At 41.1% G+C, this 19,818-nt stretch overlaps 1 protein-coding gene across 1 annotated transcript in view; it reads left to right on the top strand.

The window, feature by feature from the left end:
* FREM2 (FRAS1 related extracellular matrix 2) overlaps nucleotides 1-10,676 on the top strand; it is a 145,259-nt gene extending 134,583 nt beyond the window's left edge. The window contains exons 17-24 of the mRNA XM_075265908.1: nucleotides 1,954-2,146; nucleotides 4,077-4,181; nucleotides 5,324-5,451; nucleotides 5,534-5,668; nucleotides 5,757-5,883; nucleotides 7,148-7,335; nucleotides 7,577-7,723; nucleotides 9,890-10,676. Coding sequence (XP_075122009.1) covers nucleotides 1,954-2,146; nucleotides 4,077-4,181; nucleotides 5,324-5,451; nucleotides 5,534-5,668; nucleotides 5,757-5,883; nucleotides 7,148-7,335; nucleotides 7,577-7,723; nucleotides 9,890-10,405 — 1,539 coding nt within the window. The 3' untranslated portion in view covers nucleotides 10,406-10,676. The remainder of the gene's footprint in view (nucleotides 1-1,953; nucleotides 2,147-4,076; nucleotides 4,182-5,323; nucleotides 5,452-5,533; nucleotides 5,669-5,756; nucleotides 5,884-7,147; nucleotides 7,336-7,576; nucleotides 7,724-9,889) is intronic.
* The last annotated feature ends 9,142 nt before the right edge of the window (nucleotides 10,677-19,818 follow it).

Here is a 19,818-nt window from a genome sequence, read left to right as displayed (position 1 = left end):
ACAGATCTACCATGCCAGCAGCCACCACAACTTTATTGAATTCATTGTGCAACAATATGCCTCAGGTTCCGGACCAAAAACCAGGTAGCCACGACTGAATGCCGGTGCACTGCACCAGCTTCCAGTCACGCACTCCGCTACAGATTAGGCCCAATGAATGGGCCTAGGCGGGAGTGTCTTCAGGCCGAATCGCGAGGCGACTCCACCTGAATGAGCACCTCGCTTGTTTTTTCCGGGAGCTAGAAGAAACAGCTCCCGGAAAAAAGACTTGAGCAGCTCCCATTGATTTCAATGGGAGCCGTCTTTTTGGTCAAGATTTTGGGGCGGATATGGCCTCAAATCCTAACCAAAAAACTCAGTGTGAACTTACTCTAAGTGTTAGACTGAGGTGTAAATGCTCCATAGCCCCCAGCGGTTGCCCCCATTACATATTGCTTACTAGAAAGCTGTTCCCATGAGCTCACATGACACCCGTGCCAGGAAGATTAACACCAAAGCCAAGCTAAAGTGCCGAATCTCCACAAAGTCTGCACCAGTCATGTCACCGCGGGCAGCCACTGGATGCCATGAGACAATTGAGAACTAGGAGCAGCTGTACAATGAATGTGTATGGACAAGGCCGTGGCCCAGGACTCTTACATCTTATAATGATGATTTCCTTCTATTTATAGACCTAAGAGCGGTAATATTCTTTGTAGAGTTGCGTGACCCTTAATATGCGGATAGTTTAACCCCTTGGTTGGTTGTATAATAAGGGCCCCTTCACATGGAGATTACGGGCGCTCAATCTGGCACGAATACATGTGTCAGAGTTTGCATGCTGAAATCAGATTCCATTCATTTCAATGTCGGGTTACGGGCGTATAACGCGCGTAATTTTGCGCCCGCAAAAGGTTCGAAAATGTAAAGTTACTCATTGCTAAATCTTTTGCTCAAAATTGGCTAGATGAGCTCATCAGGAACCTGGAAAAGCTGGGTGGCAACTTATATAAGAACTGTGACGGAAAATGTACATAGGAGGAAATGCATGAATACCGTATTGTTATAGGATGTTAAGGCTGATATAATAATACACACAGAGCTAGATGATATTTGCTGTGTTATGTTGGCGTTGTGGTGTATGGAGCCGATCAGATAACCATCACGCTTGCTGGCATTATTAGCCAACCAGAACAAGGACGTCCTCTGCTGGAATCTGAAATCTACTGATAACACAACCAGAACGATAAGCCGGGGCTCTAATGACTTGTAATGTATATTGTACATATACAGCCACATTACTGTATACTGTACTCACTGGCCCAGATTTACTAATAGATAGTGTAAACTTACACAGACAATCCGAAAATTTGCTAGATTTATCCTGGTGGCTGATGATGGATGATAAATCTGATGTAGCTTTACACTGTTTAGTCTAAGTTCACACCAGGTTTCAGTTGGATTATTTTGAACCAGAATTTTACAGTGTATTTAAGCTGCACCCCCTTTTCTGACAACTCACACCCACGTCCAAAAGTTTTATCCCAAACAAGCTGTGCCACACTGCTCCATAGATGTGCTATGTTTACACCAGAGTCTTGTTATAACCACAGTAGTAAATTTGGGCCACAGTTTATACTGTGGTTGGATCAAACAGCTCCCCCACTGGCCAACAAAGGTATAACTATAGTGTATAAATCATACTGCAGTAAATTCTAGTATTCAAGAATCCAGATACTCTACACATTAATATGGCCATGTAAATAGATCCATTTGGTTTGTGGGGTATCTGTTAAAATACTGGATAACACACAGCTGTGAAATCCTATTGTGTGAATAAGCTCATAATCTAAATGTGCCTGTTTATATGTACAGTATTTACCTGCAGTCTTACCATTGTTCACAGTAACCATAGGTATCATGCACACTGGTAATATTTCTGAAGGCTTTATTGTATGTTTTATCTCCTTGCAGGTCTTGAATCTTGTCCAGTCCTATGTGACACTGCGGGTGCCCCTGTACGTGTCCTATGTGTTTCACTCACCTGTGGGAGTTGGCGGATGGCAGCACTTTGACCTACACTCTGAGCTTCGCTTAACCTTTGTGTACGACACTGCCATCTTGTGGAAGGATGGGATTGGGAGCCCTCCAGAAGCCGAATTACAAGGTACAAATGTCTTTACCCTTAGGGTATGTTCATGTTTGCCAGAAGCTGTGCTGTAGGAGGCCGCCACATCAGAAAAAAAATCCTTCACTATCCTGTTTTTTGTAAATAAGCTAAACTTAATGAAATTCTATTTTACAGTTCATTTTGTTCTTTGCTGCACTGACACAATTCACTTTGAACACTAAATTGGAAAATTCACTTGTGATTTGCAATACTAGACCAAAGATGCATGTGGCGTGTACATGTTATGTGATGTCTGGTATCACAACCATGTTCTCGACTGCTTGTGAGGTCGCTGCAGCTCTTTCACATGTTCACCACCTGTGCTATGGGGGCAGGCAGACTATAGTAACCACCTGTGAATAGGGGAAGGGAGGGAGGGCTGGTTCCAATCATATGATCTGGGATCAGAACCCCCCAGAATAATACTCCCTGGACAACTCCTTTATGCATTAAAGATAGTAATTGATAGCATGCACAAATGTTAATAAATTAATTTCAATATATTATACAATTATTACAAGATCTACCTTGTATTGTATAGTCAAGAATGTAGTATTGGCATCTTGGAGATGTATTTGACAACAGTGACATCTACTGGTTATAAGACGTTACTACTACTACACCACTTATACTTGAACCCACCTGATCTTCTGATATACAGTATCATCATGGCTATAACTCTAGAATTTGTACCTGGGGTCTCTTCGCATCAGTTTAGTCAGTGGCACACACCATTTATACAGCAATTTCACGGTTAAATCGCTGCTTCAGCAACTTTTATCCATCTAGTCAGTATAAAAGTAACACTAACACCCTTATGACTTTTTCCTGATTTCATATTTTTGGTGGGTCCCATCCTTTATTCACTATATGACTTAAAGGGGTTCTCCTATTTCTAATATTGATGGCCTGTCCTTAGGTTAGATCATCAATATTAGATCTGCCAGGGTCCAACAGCCAGCACCCCCGCAGACCTACTGTTTAGAACAGTAATGTTTATATGTTGGGCGCCACATGACTCATTCACCTTAAGAGCTAGTTCACACGGGACAAGAGGGAGCAGATTTTGGCGCAGAATCCACCTCAAAATCCGCCCCCTCACAATAGAGATCTATGTAGACCGCTAGCGATCTTTTTTCCACGACCGGGAACAAAGCGAGCTGCCCTTTCTTGAGGCGGACGCCGTGGTGCGTCCGTGTCAAGACAATCCCTCTGGACTAGGCCCATTCATTTGGGCTTACTCCGGAGCGGGAAGCCACAACTGTTGGAGGCCGCAACAGTCGCGGCTAGCCTCGACAGGCGCATTTTGGTCCTGATTCTGACGCACTTCCCGATCAGGACCAATCAGGACCAAAATACGCAGTTACTAGCCCCGTGTGAACTAACCCTTAAACTCTGCAGTTTTTAGTAGTCTCTTCTCCCCCTTCCCTCACTTCATGCTGTAGCTAGGCATTGTAGTTCTCTTTAGACTGGTGGATGGAGACTAGCTAGTATCTACCATACTCTACACACAGTGAGTATAGGAGGAATCCGCTTTATAACTATCTGTCTAACTCAGCCCTGGGACCATGCAGGACATATATAGAGATGTACTGGCTTGTACTGATGTAAATAAGGTACTTTGGTTGTGATAGAAAGTTCCTATTCAGTTACAGCATCAGACTAAGCTTGTCTTTCTCTTGTGTTTCCTGCTCACTCCTTTTCCCTATAGACTTTTATAGAGATGAGTGCTCTATAAGGTCCATTACTTCTGGAAATGTGATGGTCCCAGATTAGAGTTCTGAGAACATTACGGCTGGATCTTTCCTTCTCGTACATTGGTCATTGGCAGTGCTCTATTTCATTGCATCATTGCTTTTATTATATAGACTCCTATATATATGTATTAGTAGCAGTTATATATTGTATGCTTTTCTTTTCTCTTTAGGCTCTCTCTACCCAACCAGCATGCGTATAAATGAAGAAGGTCGCTTGGTTGTCAACTTTAAAACAGAAGCTCGATTCTATGGTCTATTTGTTATGTCACATCCTGGTAAGAATAGTAATGGCTCCCTGGGCATGAGAACAATGTAAGGCTGGCCATACACTTTAGAGGGCTGTCACTTCAACTTCGAAACGCTATCACTCTCAATATCCCCACCATACACTCAGCCAAGCATGCGTGTGTTCTCAGTGAGCAGAGGGAAGGAAGTTGCTGTTTAGACACCTTTGGCAGCAGTTTATTTCCTTTGATAACCGGATCAGACATGTTGAAATACAACTGCTCAGTCCTATTCTTTATTGATACCTGCCAATGGCCAGTCTGAGAAACATGGGCTGCTTCAGGTAACAATAAGCCAATGTGTACGGTTATCTAGAGAGTTTGTCACCATACGCATTTCTGCACTTTATAGCATTAACAGGGTACTCTAGTAAAGAGTAGGGACTTCATAACCACTGACCTGATGGTGTGCTCCATTGACATCATTGTGTCAGACCTGTTGCAGGTAAGAAGTGCCCAGGGTGGGTAGGTGCTACAGTATACTTCATAAACTTCCCCTGTGCCCCTGCACCCCCTCTTGAGGTCCCAGGCCTGCACATTGTGTCTTTTTAGACATAAATTCAATCCGGTGCTTCTCTCTGGCACGGCTCACAGCAGATTATATTCCCTTGTGTCCTTTGGCCCTGCCATCCAGTGGTAAGGGAGATTACTGTATATCCCTTACATCAAATGGGGGGGAAAGAGATTATATTCTATTACACCCAGTGTGAGCAGACAGATTACATTCTCTGGTGCCAAATTAGAAAGCAGAGGTAGATTATATTCCCAGGCTTCTAATGGGGTAGGGACAGGTTATAGAAACTGAGATTTACATGGACAAAATTAATTTTTTCACCTGTTTTTTATCCATGGTTGAGGTTTAGGTCCATATAGGGCTTACAATCTACATTTTTCCTATCCGTATGTCTTGAATGGGAGGAAACCCACACAAACACGGGGAGAACATACAAGCTCCTTGCAGATGTTGTTCCTGGCGGGATTCGAACCCAGGACTCCAGCGCTGCAAGGCTGCAGTGCTAACCACTGAGCCACCATGTTGCCCCTTGGCAACATGGTAAATTGTAAAGTGATAAAGATGTAATAAATAAATATGAGTTATGAGAATTTTCAGTATTTTATTTATTTTTATCCAGGGACATCATTGACCTCCATGATCATGTCGGCCGATCATCCAGAGTTGACCTTTACCTTGATTCTTGTGAGGAATGAGCCCAGTTACCACCAGCCCATTCAGCAGTGGAGTTTTGTCTCTGACTTTGCTGTAAGTGGTGTTAGCTAACCTGTCTACTGATGGATATGTTTTCCTATTATGTCGCTTGGCTTAATGATCATCTCTTCTACAGGTTCGGGACTACTCTGGCACTTACACAGTTAAACTCATCCCTTGCACTACCTCTCCGTACCAGGAATACAGTATACCTACTGTCTGTAACCCTCGGGAGCCCATCACTTTTGATGTCGATATCAGATTCCAACAGGTAACAACATGAGATGCAGATAAAGTATCCCCATCATTGTATCTCCTGGGTGTACATGATGGCAGTGACCATATACTTTCATCTACAGGTCAGTGACCCAGTCGCTACTGAGTTTAGCTTAAATACCCAGATGCTGCTTCTGTCTAAGAAATCACTATGGCTGTCTGATGGATCCATGGGATTTGGGCAAGAGAGTGACATAGCGTTCTCTGAAGGTAAACTGATTGTTAATGGCTGTATCACATTGATGATCGACTGTATAAGAATATAGTCTTAGAGTGTGTCCACACTAGACATATACGCTGCAAAATTGGGGACGGAAAACCTGAAGCATTTACAGTAGCAATATGGATTTCACAAATCTCACCCACATAAATTGACCTGCAGTGAAGATTTCCTGGGGTAAACTGTGCCTGGCCCAACGTTTTCCCTGCAGCAGATATAGACATTTGTAGACTATTGATAGGTAAACATTTTTTCAAATATAAATAAAAAAACATTTTATAAATTTTCTCTAACCATCTTGGTTGTGATGGTTTTTTTGTCTTGATCGGTTGCAAATGGATACGTCCATGAAGGCAGGAACTTTCTATGGTTTGGCACTTGTCAGAAACCCAGCCATGATGTCCTTATTGTGTCCGGGTTATCTTCTCATACATGTAGTGTCCTCCTGATAACCAGCCATGATGTCCTTATTGTGGTCAGGTTATCTTCTCATACATGTAGTGTCCTCCTGATAACCAGCCATGATGTCCTTATCGTGTTCGGGTTATCTTCTCATACATGTTGTGTCCCTGATTGACAACCTGTCCACAATATGGAAATCATGGCCAGGTTTATGACAAGTCCCAGACCATAGAAAGTTCCTTCTTTGTGCATGCTCAGAATGAAGAATTTTAATTTTTTTTAGGAATCCATAATTTTTTTATATGGATTCCCAATGGTCGGTCACCCGATGCAGATGTGAACACAGTCTAACATTGTCTACAAATTTAAATATGGTTATGTTCATGTGAAAACCCTTTAAGTAAAACATGGCACCCATTGAGATAAATGAACAGCTCTCCATTGTGGCTCATAGAAGAGGGTCCTGAGCTAGGTAACCCCCTCTATGATGTGTATGTACTCTATAAGGTGTATGGACCTCATATGTCTATATGAAACAACCCCTTTCAGGTCAATGAAACTTAACAGGGTTGTCCATGGAGTTTAGATTGACTTACTTGTTAGGATAGACTCTTGATGATGGACACGAGGGGTCTGCCCTCTGGTCACATGATCATAAACATTCCCCCCTTCTTCCCTTCCTTGTGCTATGGGGACCCTCTGACAGCCCTTTTAAGGGGTATAACTACCACTAAGGTTACCATGAACCAGATTCATCAGCTATCTCTAAAAGAGAATGACCAAAGAGCATCCCCATGGTCCAGCTGAAGGTTGTACTATCCACAAGCCTGTAAGTGATTGTGTTTCCTGCAGGTGACGTCATCTATGGCCGAGTGATGGTAGATCCAGTCCAGAACCTGGGTAATTCGTTTTATTGCAGCATTGAGAAAGTCTTCCTCTGCACTGGGGCAGATGGCTACGTACCCAAATATAATCCACCTGATAATGAATATGGCTGCCTCGCGGACTCTACATCTCTCCTGTACCGATTTAAGATATTGGTGAGTTTTTATGGATGATCATCCCATTTTATTTATTAGCGTAAATTGTTTTTATTTTCTTTTTACATTGCTCATAGTATTGGTGTATCCTTATGTGGCATTGAGGTAAATGTGCCCCTAGGGTACCAGACCCTAAAAGTTCAGGTCTCGTCCTTATACACGTAAAGCATTGAACTGTCAACTTTTCATGTTTTTTTCATTCCAGCCACATCATATCTTATGTTATTTTGTGTTCATGCAGGATAAAGCCCAGCCAGAGACTCAGGCGGGTAAATTTGGCAGCATCTTGTTTAATGCCAGGCTGGCCGCCGATGACCCAGAGGCTTTACCTCTAGTCAGACAACCTGGCTCAGATGGATTTAAAGTTGACTCCACTCCTCTGTTCCAGGTGAGTGATCCCTGCTAATAATCACGGGAGTCCTCTGTTATCTTCTGTTTCCTGTCATTTGCAGGTGAAGTATATTGGAGTAATTCTGTCTGATCTTCGCTCCAAAATGTTCTAGAAATTCTAACTTTCCTTATGTGTAATGAATAATGTATTTTCCTTCTCTGATCCGACCTGGTATTAATGTACAAATCTATCAGCCTTCCGCAGCCCACTGCTTTATATATATATATATATATATATATATATATATATATATATATATATATATATATATATATATATTTCCATATACAGAGTCTTATGAAGGCTTATTTTTTGTGGGACAAATAATACTTTATAATAATATCACATAATATTCTGTACAATGTACTAGGAAGCTGGAAAAACTCAGAATTGGGTGGCATTAGAAAAAAAACAGCAATCTTGATAATTTCTTATGGGCTTTGTTTTTATGGCATTCCCTATGTGGTCAAAATAACACATTATCTATATTCTGTGGGTAGATATGATCACAGTGTTATCCATTTTATAAAGTTTTTGTTATGCTTTCCTACTTTTACAAAATTTCAAAACTTTGAAAAATGCAAAAAAAAAAAAAAATTGCGTTACGATATTCTGAAAGCTATATACTTTCATGTGCAGAGCTGTCTAAGGGCCCGTTCCCATGATATAACGCGGCGCTCATTCTGAAATGTAAACATGTGTCAGAGTCAGCGCTTTGAAACAGAATCCGATTGACTTCAATGGGTTCCGTTTAACGCATGTAACACATTGAAATAAATGGATTAAAAAGCCTCCCATTGATTTCAATGTGTAGTGCGCGTAAGATGGAACCCATTGAAGTCAATGGGATTCTGTTTTGAAGCGCTGACTCTGACACGTGTTTACATGTCAGAATGTGCGCCGCGTTACATCATGGGTACGGGCCCTTAGACTTCTTTTTGTGTGGGGTAAGTTTAGCTGTCCTATATAACATTTGGGGACAATACCTCTCCTGTTTTGGGAGAGGCAAAATGGCAAAAAAAAATAGTAATTCAACCAGCTTGATTTTTTTTCCATCTATGGCGTTTACCGTTTGGGATAAATAATATAATATTTTTATACATTGGATATTTTGGTTATGGGGATAATGTCACTCCTTGAGGAGAGACCACCTTGTCAGGTGTGTGTAGTCTTACAAAGCCATTTTAACTCCACTGTAGGGGGTTATGGGAAGAATATGCAAATCTGTTTCCCAAGATGTAAATAGGGAAACAGTGCCTCTGTATGCTGCCCTTGAACATCCTGCCCAACTTTCCCACAAGCCTTTGCTGCAATGATGTGGGATTTTGCCAAGTCAGTATCCCAGATGTGGACAGCACTGTTTTAATCTGCTTGGATCTCATCAGCACAGCCTAGGGAGAACTGACTCCCTAGGCTTATGCCACTTCATAAGGCAAGTAAACACCTTCACTGACCCCTGTCCATAAAAGAGACACAGTTAGCACAAAATAGAAAAAGTTGCAATTTTTGCGCAAAATACTATATGCACAAAAATCCATTATGCCTTGTATGTCAGTTATCAGTTATTATAAATCTGTCTCATTCACTTCCATTACTTTCTGCCTCTGGTGTTGCGTAATAGAAGTGTACTTATGACAGGTCACCGGTGTTCAGACACCTCAGTCACAAGTGACCAAGGCAGCCAAAGAGTAAAATGTCCACAAATCAGATTGTGTCTTCAGGCCACCGTAGTTCTCCAGTATTGTTGCACCTAGTTGAAGATGCAATGTATGTGTAGGTCAGAATGGTAGTTCTCTTGTTATACGTCTTCATGGAAAATATACTCACATCTGTGTTGGGTATTTCGTTCGGTGAGTCCACTTTGGGACTCCCCAAAGGGAATACTGATCCTATTAAAAAGTAGTGAGCAATGAAACCACACGGACTCCATAGACTATAATGGGATCCGTATGTTTTCCACGCAAAATCCGCATGAGTAATGCAAAAAGCAAAGTAATTCAAGCACTACTTTTCTCTCCACATGATTTGTGTGGACATCGCGCAGAAAAGGGTCCCCAAGCGGACTCCCCCGAACAAAATAACGAACACAGATGTGAACCGGGCCTATTTGTCTATAGTTTGTAACTACTATTGTCCTGAAACTATCTTGTGTACGGTTTGCAGGTTTCTACCGGACGAGAGTGGTATATCCATACAATCTACACCGTGAGGTCCAAGGAAAATACCAACAGAGGCATCGGAAAGAGGAGCTTAGAATACCAGTACCATTCCGTATTGAACGCTGGCCATTCTGGTGATTTCAAGAGCAGTCGTAAGAAGAGAGATGTCAACGAAGCCCCAACAATTGCTCAGGAAATCGGTGTGGACAACAACAGAGGAACCAATATCCAACATATCATATTAGAACGTAGCAACAAAAAGACAATTCCTGAGAAAGAAATCACCCTAGAAGGCGTAATACCAAGAGAGGTGAATAGTAAGGAAAGTGAGATTAACGTGGTCATCATTGTGGTCGTCATCGCCGCCATATTGTTATTAGTGGTCTGTGTGATAGCAATTATTTTATTCATGATGAAGCGGAAGCAGAAGTCTAAAAAGAAGGAAGAAGGGAGAGAATCGGGAAGCAGCGAACCCATGATGCCTCCTCGTGGATACAGTACAGACAGCTCTGAGGTTTGACGTAGTGGATCCATGAGCCAAATCCTATAGAAGTGCCTCAAAAAATAGCAAGTTATCAATTTTATGAACACTTTTCAGAAGACGCCTGCATGCTGTACTCAGTGCCCTATGGTCCGTCTGCTCTTAAATACCTCATGTATGTTTAAAGTGTTGGGAGGACTATGGAGGGGCACCGATGGGACCCAAACATCAAACCATTGTTTGTACAACCGGGATTCCTGACAACCTGAACTCATGCACTAAACATGAAGAGGCGCTAAAAAAACTGTAAATGAGGATTAATCCTCCGGTATTTCTTTTATATTATTTAATACGGAAATATGCAAAGGTGCTCAGATCTCATCTCTTCATTCACGGGGAGAGCTTGGTCTAATATTATCCATTAGAGGTTCAATGATCCCGCTCCGACAGACTTTCTATTCATCATTGTGCTGATATGATATTGTTCTTCTCTCTTATATCTTGTGATATGATGACATGGTCAAGTTACCGCAGAAAAGCGAAATCCTTCCCATTGTGTTCATCTATTTTGTATTATTCCTTGTCAACCAAAGATTCCTCTGAGGTTAAAGGTGCTAGTCTAGGAAAATGTGGATTACCCGATCCATGACGTCTTATTGTAAAGATAGCCTAGAAGATTAGATTGTAAGGAGATCTTCAAGATGTATCTATAGAAGACGATGAATTTATTGCACTGAAGGCCATCATGCTGGTCATGTGAGGGTCTACTTGGCTACTGGCTAGTGAAAACGTTATAGCAGTCCTGACATATGTCCCAGTTGACAACAAATATATATATATATATATATATATATATATATATATATATATATACAGTCCTATGAAAAAGTTTGGGCACCCCTATTAATCTTAATCATTTTTAGTTCTAAATATTTTGGTGTTTGCAGCAGCCATTTCAGTTTGATATATCTAATAACTGATGGACACAGTAATATTTCAGGATTGAAATGAGGTTTATTGTACTAACAGAAAATGTGCAACATGCATTAAACCAAAATTTGACCGGTGCAAAAGTATGGGCACCCTTATCATTTTATTGATTTGAATACTCCTAACTACTTTTTACTGACTTACTGAAGCACAAAATTGTTTTTGTAACCTCACTGAGCTTTGAACTTCATAGCCAGATCTATCCAATCATGAGAAAAGGTATTTAAGGTGGCCAATTGCAAGTTGTTCTCCTATTTGAATCTCCTCTGAAGAGTGGCATCATGGGCTACTCAAAACAACTCTCAAATGATCTGAAAACAAAGATTGTTCAACATAGTTGTTCAGGGGAAGGATACAAAAAGTTGTCTCAGAGATTTAACCTGTCAGTTTCCACTGTGAGGAACATAGTAAGGAAATGGAAGACCACAGGGACAGTTCTTGTTAAGCCCAGAAGTGGCAGGTCAAGAAAAATATCAGAAAGGCAGAGAAGGAGAATGGTGAGAACAGTCAAGGACAATCCACAGACCACCTCCAAAGAGCTGCAGCATCATCTTGCTGCAGATGGTGTCACTGTGCATCAGACAACAATACAGCGCACTTTGCACAAGGAGAAGCTGTCAGGGACAGTGATGAGAAAGAAGCCGTTTCTGCAAGCACGCCACAAACAGGGTCACCTGAGGTATGCAAATGCACATTTTGACAAGCCAGCTTCATTTTGGAAGAAGGTCCTGTGGACTGATGAAACAAAGATTGAGTTTTTTGGTCATACAAAAAGGCGTTATGCATGGCATCCAAAAAAAACCAGCATTACACGAAAAACACTTGCTACCCACTGTAAAATTTGGTGGAGGTTCCATCATGCTTTGGGGCTGTGTGGCCAATGCTGGCTCCGGGAATCTTGTTAAAGTTGAGGGTCGCATGGATTCCACTCAGTATCCGCAGATTCTTGAGAATAATGTTCAAGAATCAGTGACGAAGTTGAAGTTACGCCGGGGATGGATATTTCAGCAAGACAATAATCCAAAACAACACTCCAAATCGACTCAGGCATTCATGCAGAGGAACAATTACAATGTTCTGGAATGGCCATCCCAGTCCCCAGATCTGAATATCATTGAACATCTGTGGGATGATTTGAAGCGGGCTGTCCATGCTCGGCCACCATCAAACTTAACTGAACTTGAATTGTTTTGTAGAAAGAAATGGTCCAAAATCCCTTCATCCAGGATCCAGGAACTGATTAAAAGCTACAGGAAGCGACTAGAGGCTGTTATCTTTGCAAAAGGAGGATCTACTAAATATTAATGTCACTTTTCTGTTGAGGTGCCCATACTTTTGCACCGGTCAAATTTTGGTTTATTGCATATTGCACATTTTCTGTTAGTACAATAAACCTCATTTCAATCCTGAAATATTACTGTGTCCATCAGTTATTAGATATATCAAACTGAAATGGCTGTTGCAAATACCAAAATATTTAGAACTAAAAATGATTAAGATTAATAGGGGTGCCCAAACTTTTTCATAGGACTGTAGATATATATATATATATATATATATATATATATATATATATATGTATTCACAAACATTGCCCTCAAAGTATGTCAAAACTAATAGACAAGAGAACTAGGAAATATTCAGAAATAAGTTGCCCATAAACCTTCTATAGCTGTTGGCCAAATGTTATTCTTCCCGACTTCCCCATACACATGCATGCCCTGTCTGGTCAAGCATGCTTGTGTTTGCACTGGGGAGAATTGAATAAGGTTGATTAATTATGTTGAATTTTATCATGTTTAGTCCTTAGTTCCTTAATACTTTGGTGAAATCGATAGGTTTTCTTACGTGCAAGGGGTCCTTGAAGTTTTTATGTTTTCAGACATTGACTGACGTACGTTCAGTTTGTAAGAAGTAGTTAATGTATACTTGCAACACTTCGCAGTATAATCATGGGAGAAATTTTCGGATGTAGTTCATGGGCTTGATCACACCTCTTTTATATATTACCACACACCCTTTGAATGGCCGTGTCCCCTTTTGGGCAAGATGGTTTACTCTAGTACCCAAGCTACATATAAAGTGGCTGCAAGAGAAATTTGCAGGCTCATCTGGAAGGCCACCCATTTTCTGGTACCCTCCTAGAGGTTTAGGGAGAGTTGTCAAATTTGAGTAAACCTACGATGGAAAAAATTTCACTAATTCAAAGTTTAAGTTCCACTTCTAGTTTTGGCTTTTGATGCATAAAATGAAAGTGCAGATAAGGTCTTAGGCCTCGTGGATTGTCCGTGTGATAGCCATGTTTTTCATTCTATGGTCCCATACACACGACCATGTATTTTCTCGACCATACTCACTGATCTCAGTGAATGTGGCCATGGAGGCATTGGCAGCACACGGATGCCATCCACGTACCATATGTACCATTTAGCCATAGCTCGGTGACACGGAGAAAAGTAAGTCGTAAGACGTGAGACCCTCTGGGTGGGATTTCATCAAAATATTTCAAGAAATAAGTCCTATGAAAAAATATAAACAGATATAGGGGTCCGTTCACAACCAGACTCTCAAGCCTGAGGTCTCTCCTCCCACGTGAGGACACCAGTACTATACATGTAACAGGATAGTTTGGCGCCTTGTTACAGATTTGTATAACACGACCATTACAAAGTATGATATACAAAATGAGCGGTAAACCTCAGAGATGTACTAAAGGTCAACCTGCTTGGTAGTGTAGCCAATACCACTCTGAAATGGCCATACTCAAAGAACTGAGTGCCAATTGGTCGTCAGTACTGTGGAAATGTATTTCTGAAAGAGTTGTACCACACGCAACCTGTAGACACATATGGAGCTGCTTGGGATGGTTTTCTAACCCTTGAAAACCCCTTTACTCCCATTACAGAAAAAGCGCCACTCTCATCCTTAGGCTCTCTGTGGTATTGCATCATTTACTTGCATAGGGATGAGCTGCATTACTAAACTCAGCCATCGGACAAGAGTGGCACTGTTCTATGGATGAAAGCAATCATGTTTTTTTAATCTCATACAACCCTATAAAATGGACCTGTTATCTACCATAATAGGACACAAACTGTTACTTGTAGTGATTAGAGATGAGCGAGTAGTATAGCATACCCTATTGGTGTAAAACAGCGCCAGAGAAGGTGGGAGGGACATCGAATTTTTACTGCCCCTCCCACCTTCCCTGGCACCTTTTTACACCAATACCTATGCAGGGGAGGTATTTGATCGAATACTACTCGCTCATCTCTAGTAGTGATGTCATTGCCTTCCAGTGATTGGTTGCATTCTCATGACAACACGTGCCCATGGGTGTAGCTATAGAGGGAGCAGTCCCTACCGGGCCCTGGAACCTGAGGGGCCCCAAAGCTCCCTCTAACACATCCAATATACCACTATTCTAAATGGAATATAGTACTTAGGGGCCCCATTACAAATTTTGCATTGGGGCCCATGAGCTTCAATTTACACCTCTGGACATAGTGATGTGTGATTGTAGTTCCTAGCTCTTTCATGTAAGGTAAACCATATTTAACCACAGTAAACCTATAAAAAAATGTTCGTAAAAACATCTGAATGTTTTTGATGAAACTGATTATTTTTTAGATTTTTTTTTTTTACATTTTTTCATATTACAGTTGATGCTGCTGATTGACAAAAACTAGCACTTGGTGTAAGTTCACACCATGTCATATATTTGTTGTAGATGCTGTAGGGATCTCGCGGTAACAGTCACATAAGACAAGGTTCCCTAGAACCAACCATAGGACTGATTGTCACAAATAAATACGTAGGAAATATTAGTGTTTTATAATACGTTATTACACAGAATAATATGCCGGGAACAAGTAATTTATTATTGTGGCAATCATTGAGCCTCTTAAGGGTGCGTGTATCATGAATAGCATGTTATTATATTTTACCACTGTGCACAGTATATATAAAGTCCATAGCATATAGAATATTATGTGCCCCATTCATTCTGATATAGCCATCACTTTCCATGCTCCTGGAGCTTAAAGGGATTGTGCCATCAACACAAATGGCAATAAGTGAACTAATTATGCATTTTAGAGTAAGGGCCCCTTCACACGGAGGATACGCTGGCTGATTCGGAACATGTAAACATTCTGAATCAGCAGCATTTAAAACAGATCCCATTGCTTTCTATGGGAGCCGGCATACGTGCGCACCCATAGAAATGAATGGAAAAAAGCAGCCCATTCATTTCTATGGGGAGCGAACGTATGGCGGCTCCCATAGAAAGCAATGGGATCTGTTTTAAACGCCGCTGATTCGGAACATTTACACGTTCCGAATCAGCCAGCATAGACTCCGTGTGAAGGGGCCCTAACTTTGTTAAAGTAGCGGTATTTAAGAAAAGTTTGCAATTTTCTGCTTGTAATAAAAAACCCTGTTCAAAATGTATAATTCTGTGTATGCCATTCTGCATTTCCAATAGAGTACAGTACAGCTTCTGCTGTATCCCGATTGAAAGAAACAGGAGTATCAATAGGCTGGACATAGACTATTCACTGCTTCACAGAGAGAAAGTCCAACACAGGCAGAAGCATTTGTGATAATTAAAAGTTAGATGTCCTCATTCAGATTCCAAACAGCGAGGGAGAAAGCATTTAGATAGGTCCAGTTTAGTGCAGTACAGCTTCTTCTGTATCCTCATTGAAAGAAACAGGAGTATTAATAGGCTGGACATAGACTATCCACTGCTTCACAGAGAGAAGGTCCAATACAGACAGCAGCATTTCTGACATACAAGGTAGACGTCCTGGTGCAGACTCCAAACCGCAAGGGGGAAAGCTTTTAGATCGGTATATCACCCCTCCATGCTGCTCTCCTCCATAGCAGGGATAGAGATAAGAATGATCTTTTAGGATTGCTTTACCCTCACTTCTTGGTGTCTGTATCTCTTACTGTTATAAATGCTGCTGCCCATGCTGGACCTTTTCTCTGAGAAGCAGAAAGGAAGTCTATGTGAAACCTAAATGATATCAATGCTTCTTATACTGAGGATGCAGCAGAAGCTGTACTGTATGTTACTGGGAAACTAGCCTATACATCATGAGCACCAGGAGGTGCAATAACAAGCAGATCATTGTGATAGGTCTTCACAGAAACCTTTTCTTTCATTACAAGGTTTCTCTAACATGAATATTCAGTGTATTTGTTGCCATTTCTATTGCTCCTTACTTCTTCATTTTGCTTTTGTCAATTTGTCACATTTATGAAGTTTAGATTCAGCCATAATTCCAGATTTTCCAGTTTGGCTTTCAACCTATTTATATATTAACCAAAACTACTGGTCGATGTAGATATATAGATTTTGTTCTAATTTTACTAACTTTAGCATTTTTTGCCTCCTGTTTGTGTTGTACATAATTAGTCCATATTTATCCTAAAGAAACATACTACTATATAGACTACTATAAAAACACTTGAAAACATCACTAGGTAGTAACCCGGGAAATAGGCCTGCCACTTGCAGAGAAAGGACGTTTGGTAGGTCTACATTTAAAGGGTATGTTCACCATTGCACATCACTTTCTAGTTTCTATTTAGAATTGTCCTACAGTGAAGGTTTAGTTACTTTGTATATACAGAGGTGTCCACCCTTAGCTTTCATTTGGCTAAAGGGGTGTTCCAAACTTTTCTTACGGCATAGGGAGACTTAAAATACATACTCTTAAGTCATGTGCCTATTTGGCTGGGATTGCTGCAGAGAGGTCCATTTGAGTCTATGGTCTTGTATCAGCGATTGGCTGATGTGCTCATGTACAAGCAGAAGGTAAACAGAGACTGTGGGCCCGAATGGAGTTTCTTGGATGGATCCCCTGAGTCGAGAGGTAAATATGTATTTTAAGTCTCCTTATACTGTAAAAACAACTAGAACACCCCTTTAAGGGGTCAATTTCTCATAAAACCAATATTGTAACATGGTAGCATAACTCTTGCCAGGCTGCAGTGCATAACACAACCACTGGGTGGCCATTCATAGACAAACGATACGATAGACATCACGTGACAGAGTAATGCAAAATCATATTGTTTTGTAAAACTTGTCACCCTGTGACATATGTGATGGTATCCGGCCAAGAGAAGACGTAAGGAAGGACACAACTGTTTGTTACATATCTTGTACTGATGCGAGTTACAGTGTGTATTGTAGCACAGAGCTGTAGTCACCATCTTGTGGTTGTCATTGTAAACAGTCTTGTTGTCACACCCCCCCGAACAGGTTAGCTGAGCTCATATCATGCTGTATGCTGGTTTCTACAGCTAACATATATAGTGTATACTCCCCAGAATGCAAATGCAGACACTAAACAAGCAGGGGACAGTTTCAGCTGCAGAACAGTGAATGCAGCTGTGAAGTACAATAGAGGGAAGCTGCAGCCTCTATTGAAATATGTGTGCGCTCCACTCACAATTGATTGCTATTGGAAACAGTCAACAAGTTGGTCATCAGACACTCCCTTAGAATACTATAATGTGGCGATTGTACAACAACTGCTAGGAAGTTTACATGTTCTAGAGACACCGAGCAATCTCTGTACAAACATATTGTAAGTAACAAGTGCTGGGAGACTCCATCTCTAAAGCCTGCAGAATTGTGAATGCAGCTCTGGAGTATAAAGCCGACTGTAGCTCAGGATTAGGACACAATAGGTATAGGGAATGTTTATATAGCCTATAAAATCCTGTTCAAAGGAGGAAATAGATTTTAATTCCATCGGAGCCAGATACCAGTAGGTTACTACGTGTTGTATATCTGTACCCATTGTCTAAGCCAATAGTAACGTACATTGGAATATAATATCGTTTACTGACTGCAACTTCTTCATCCGTCGCTGGAGTATTACATATCTCATTGGTGGTAATGACAGATTATTGTTACTATTTTTACACGATTATGACAAACAATTTGTAACTTGGACCCGAACGCACTGCGGTCTGCAATAAACATTGTGTTATTACTATTGACTTCCGCTCTTTTATGGCGTCTTATCCACTTATAAACTTTATATATATATATATATATATATATATATATATATATATATATATATATATATATAGGAATACGGAGAGGCGAGCCATGTTAGAAACCATATTACAGCACATTGAAAATTTGCCAGATTATCTCATTTTCTGAATTTTTCCATGATGGATTATAGGAATTTTGCTGATACACACACCAGGATAATTCCATAATTAATAATCCAAAATATGATCACCTGACCCCTCTTTTGCCCTGTGGAAAGGGTCATCCTACAAAAGGCACAATGATATCCTAAATATCCTATAGGAATTGTTCACATATCGATTTCCAGACAAACTATTTTTATTTTAGAATGAATAGACATTGCAATAAAAACGAATAAATGATGTGTAGGACTATAAGGCTCCGTTTCCACAGAGTAACGCGCCGTGCATTCAGACACGTAAACACGTGACAGAGTGTGAGCGCTCAAAACAGATCCCATTCACTTCAATGGGTGCCGGCTACACATTGAAATCAAGGGGAAGCTTTTTAACACATTGATTTCAATGTGTAGCGTGCGTAAGCCGACACACATTGAAGTGAATGGGATCTGTTTTGAGCGCTCACACTCTGTCACGTGTATACGTGTCTGAATGTGCAGCACGTTACTCCGTGGGAACGGAGCCTAAATACAACAAAGGTTACATTGTTTCCTACATTTATCAATCCCTTTCATGTATAATACACGTTGGCCCACAGATCAACTGCTCTGGGATTGCACGGCTCCAGTAATAGACTTCAATGGGGAAAAGCTGCAGTACCTAAACTCACCACCATAAGTAATATGGTGAATGAGCAGCATGTGAACATGATCAGGAGCCACAACGTCCCAAAGCAGCTGATCTGCAGAAGTCCCAGGTGTTGGTCACTTACAGATGAGCATCAAGACATCAATGACGCTATTCAGCGCGGTGCATGGGACCTCCTGAAGGGGAAGTGGAGGCAGAGGCTGCCGTGAGCAGGAGCAGAAATCGGTAAGTAAATAGTGGCCATTACCAGCTTGAGTAATCCAGCAAGTAACGGCCTACTAAAAAAAAAAAAAAAAATGCATGGAGCCAATAAAGTAGATATATACTGTGTACGGGGACCAGTATAGGGGGTCTTTATACCATGTGACACTATGTATAACACCTTCTTCACTGGCCTCAAGGTAAAATCCCAGTTTACTGGTCCCCATGGGTTTAAGCAACCCCTTACTGGCCCACAGTAAAGGAGGAGCTTATACCATGTGAGGGCTGGGGGTTCACCAGTCACAAGTTTGCTATGGGGCAAACACGGGGAGAACATACAAACTCCTTGCAGATGTCGTTCCTGGCAGGATTCAAATCCAGGACTCCAGCGCTGCAGTGCTAACCACTAAGCCACCTTGTCGCCCCCT

Source organism: Leptodactylus fuscus, chromosome 2 (genome assembly GCF_031893055.1).
Source record: "Leptodactylus fuscus isolate aLepFus1 chromosome 2, aLepFus1.hap2, whole genome shotgun sequence".
Lineage (NCBI taxonomy): Eukaryota > Metazoa > Chordata > Amphibia > Anura > Leptodactylidae > Leptodactylus > Leptodactylus fuscus.
This window is presented reverse-complemented; position numbering and strand designations above follow the sequence as displayed.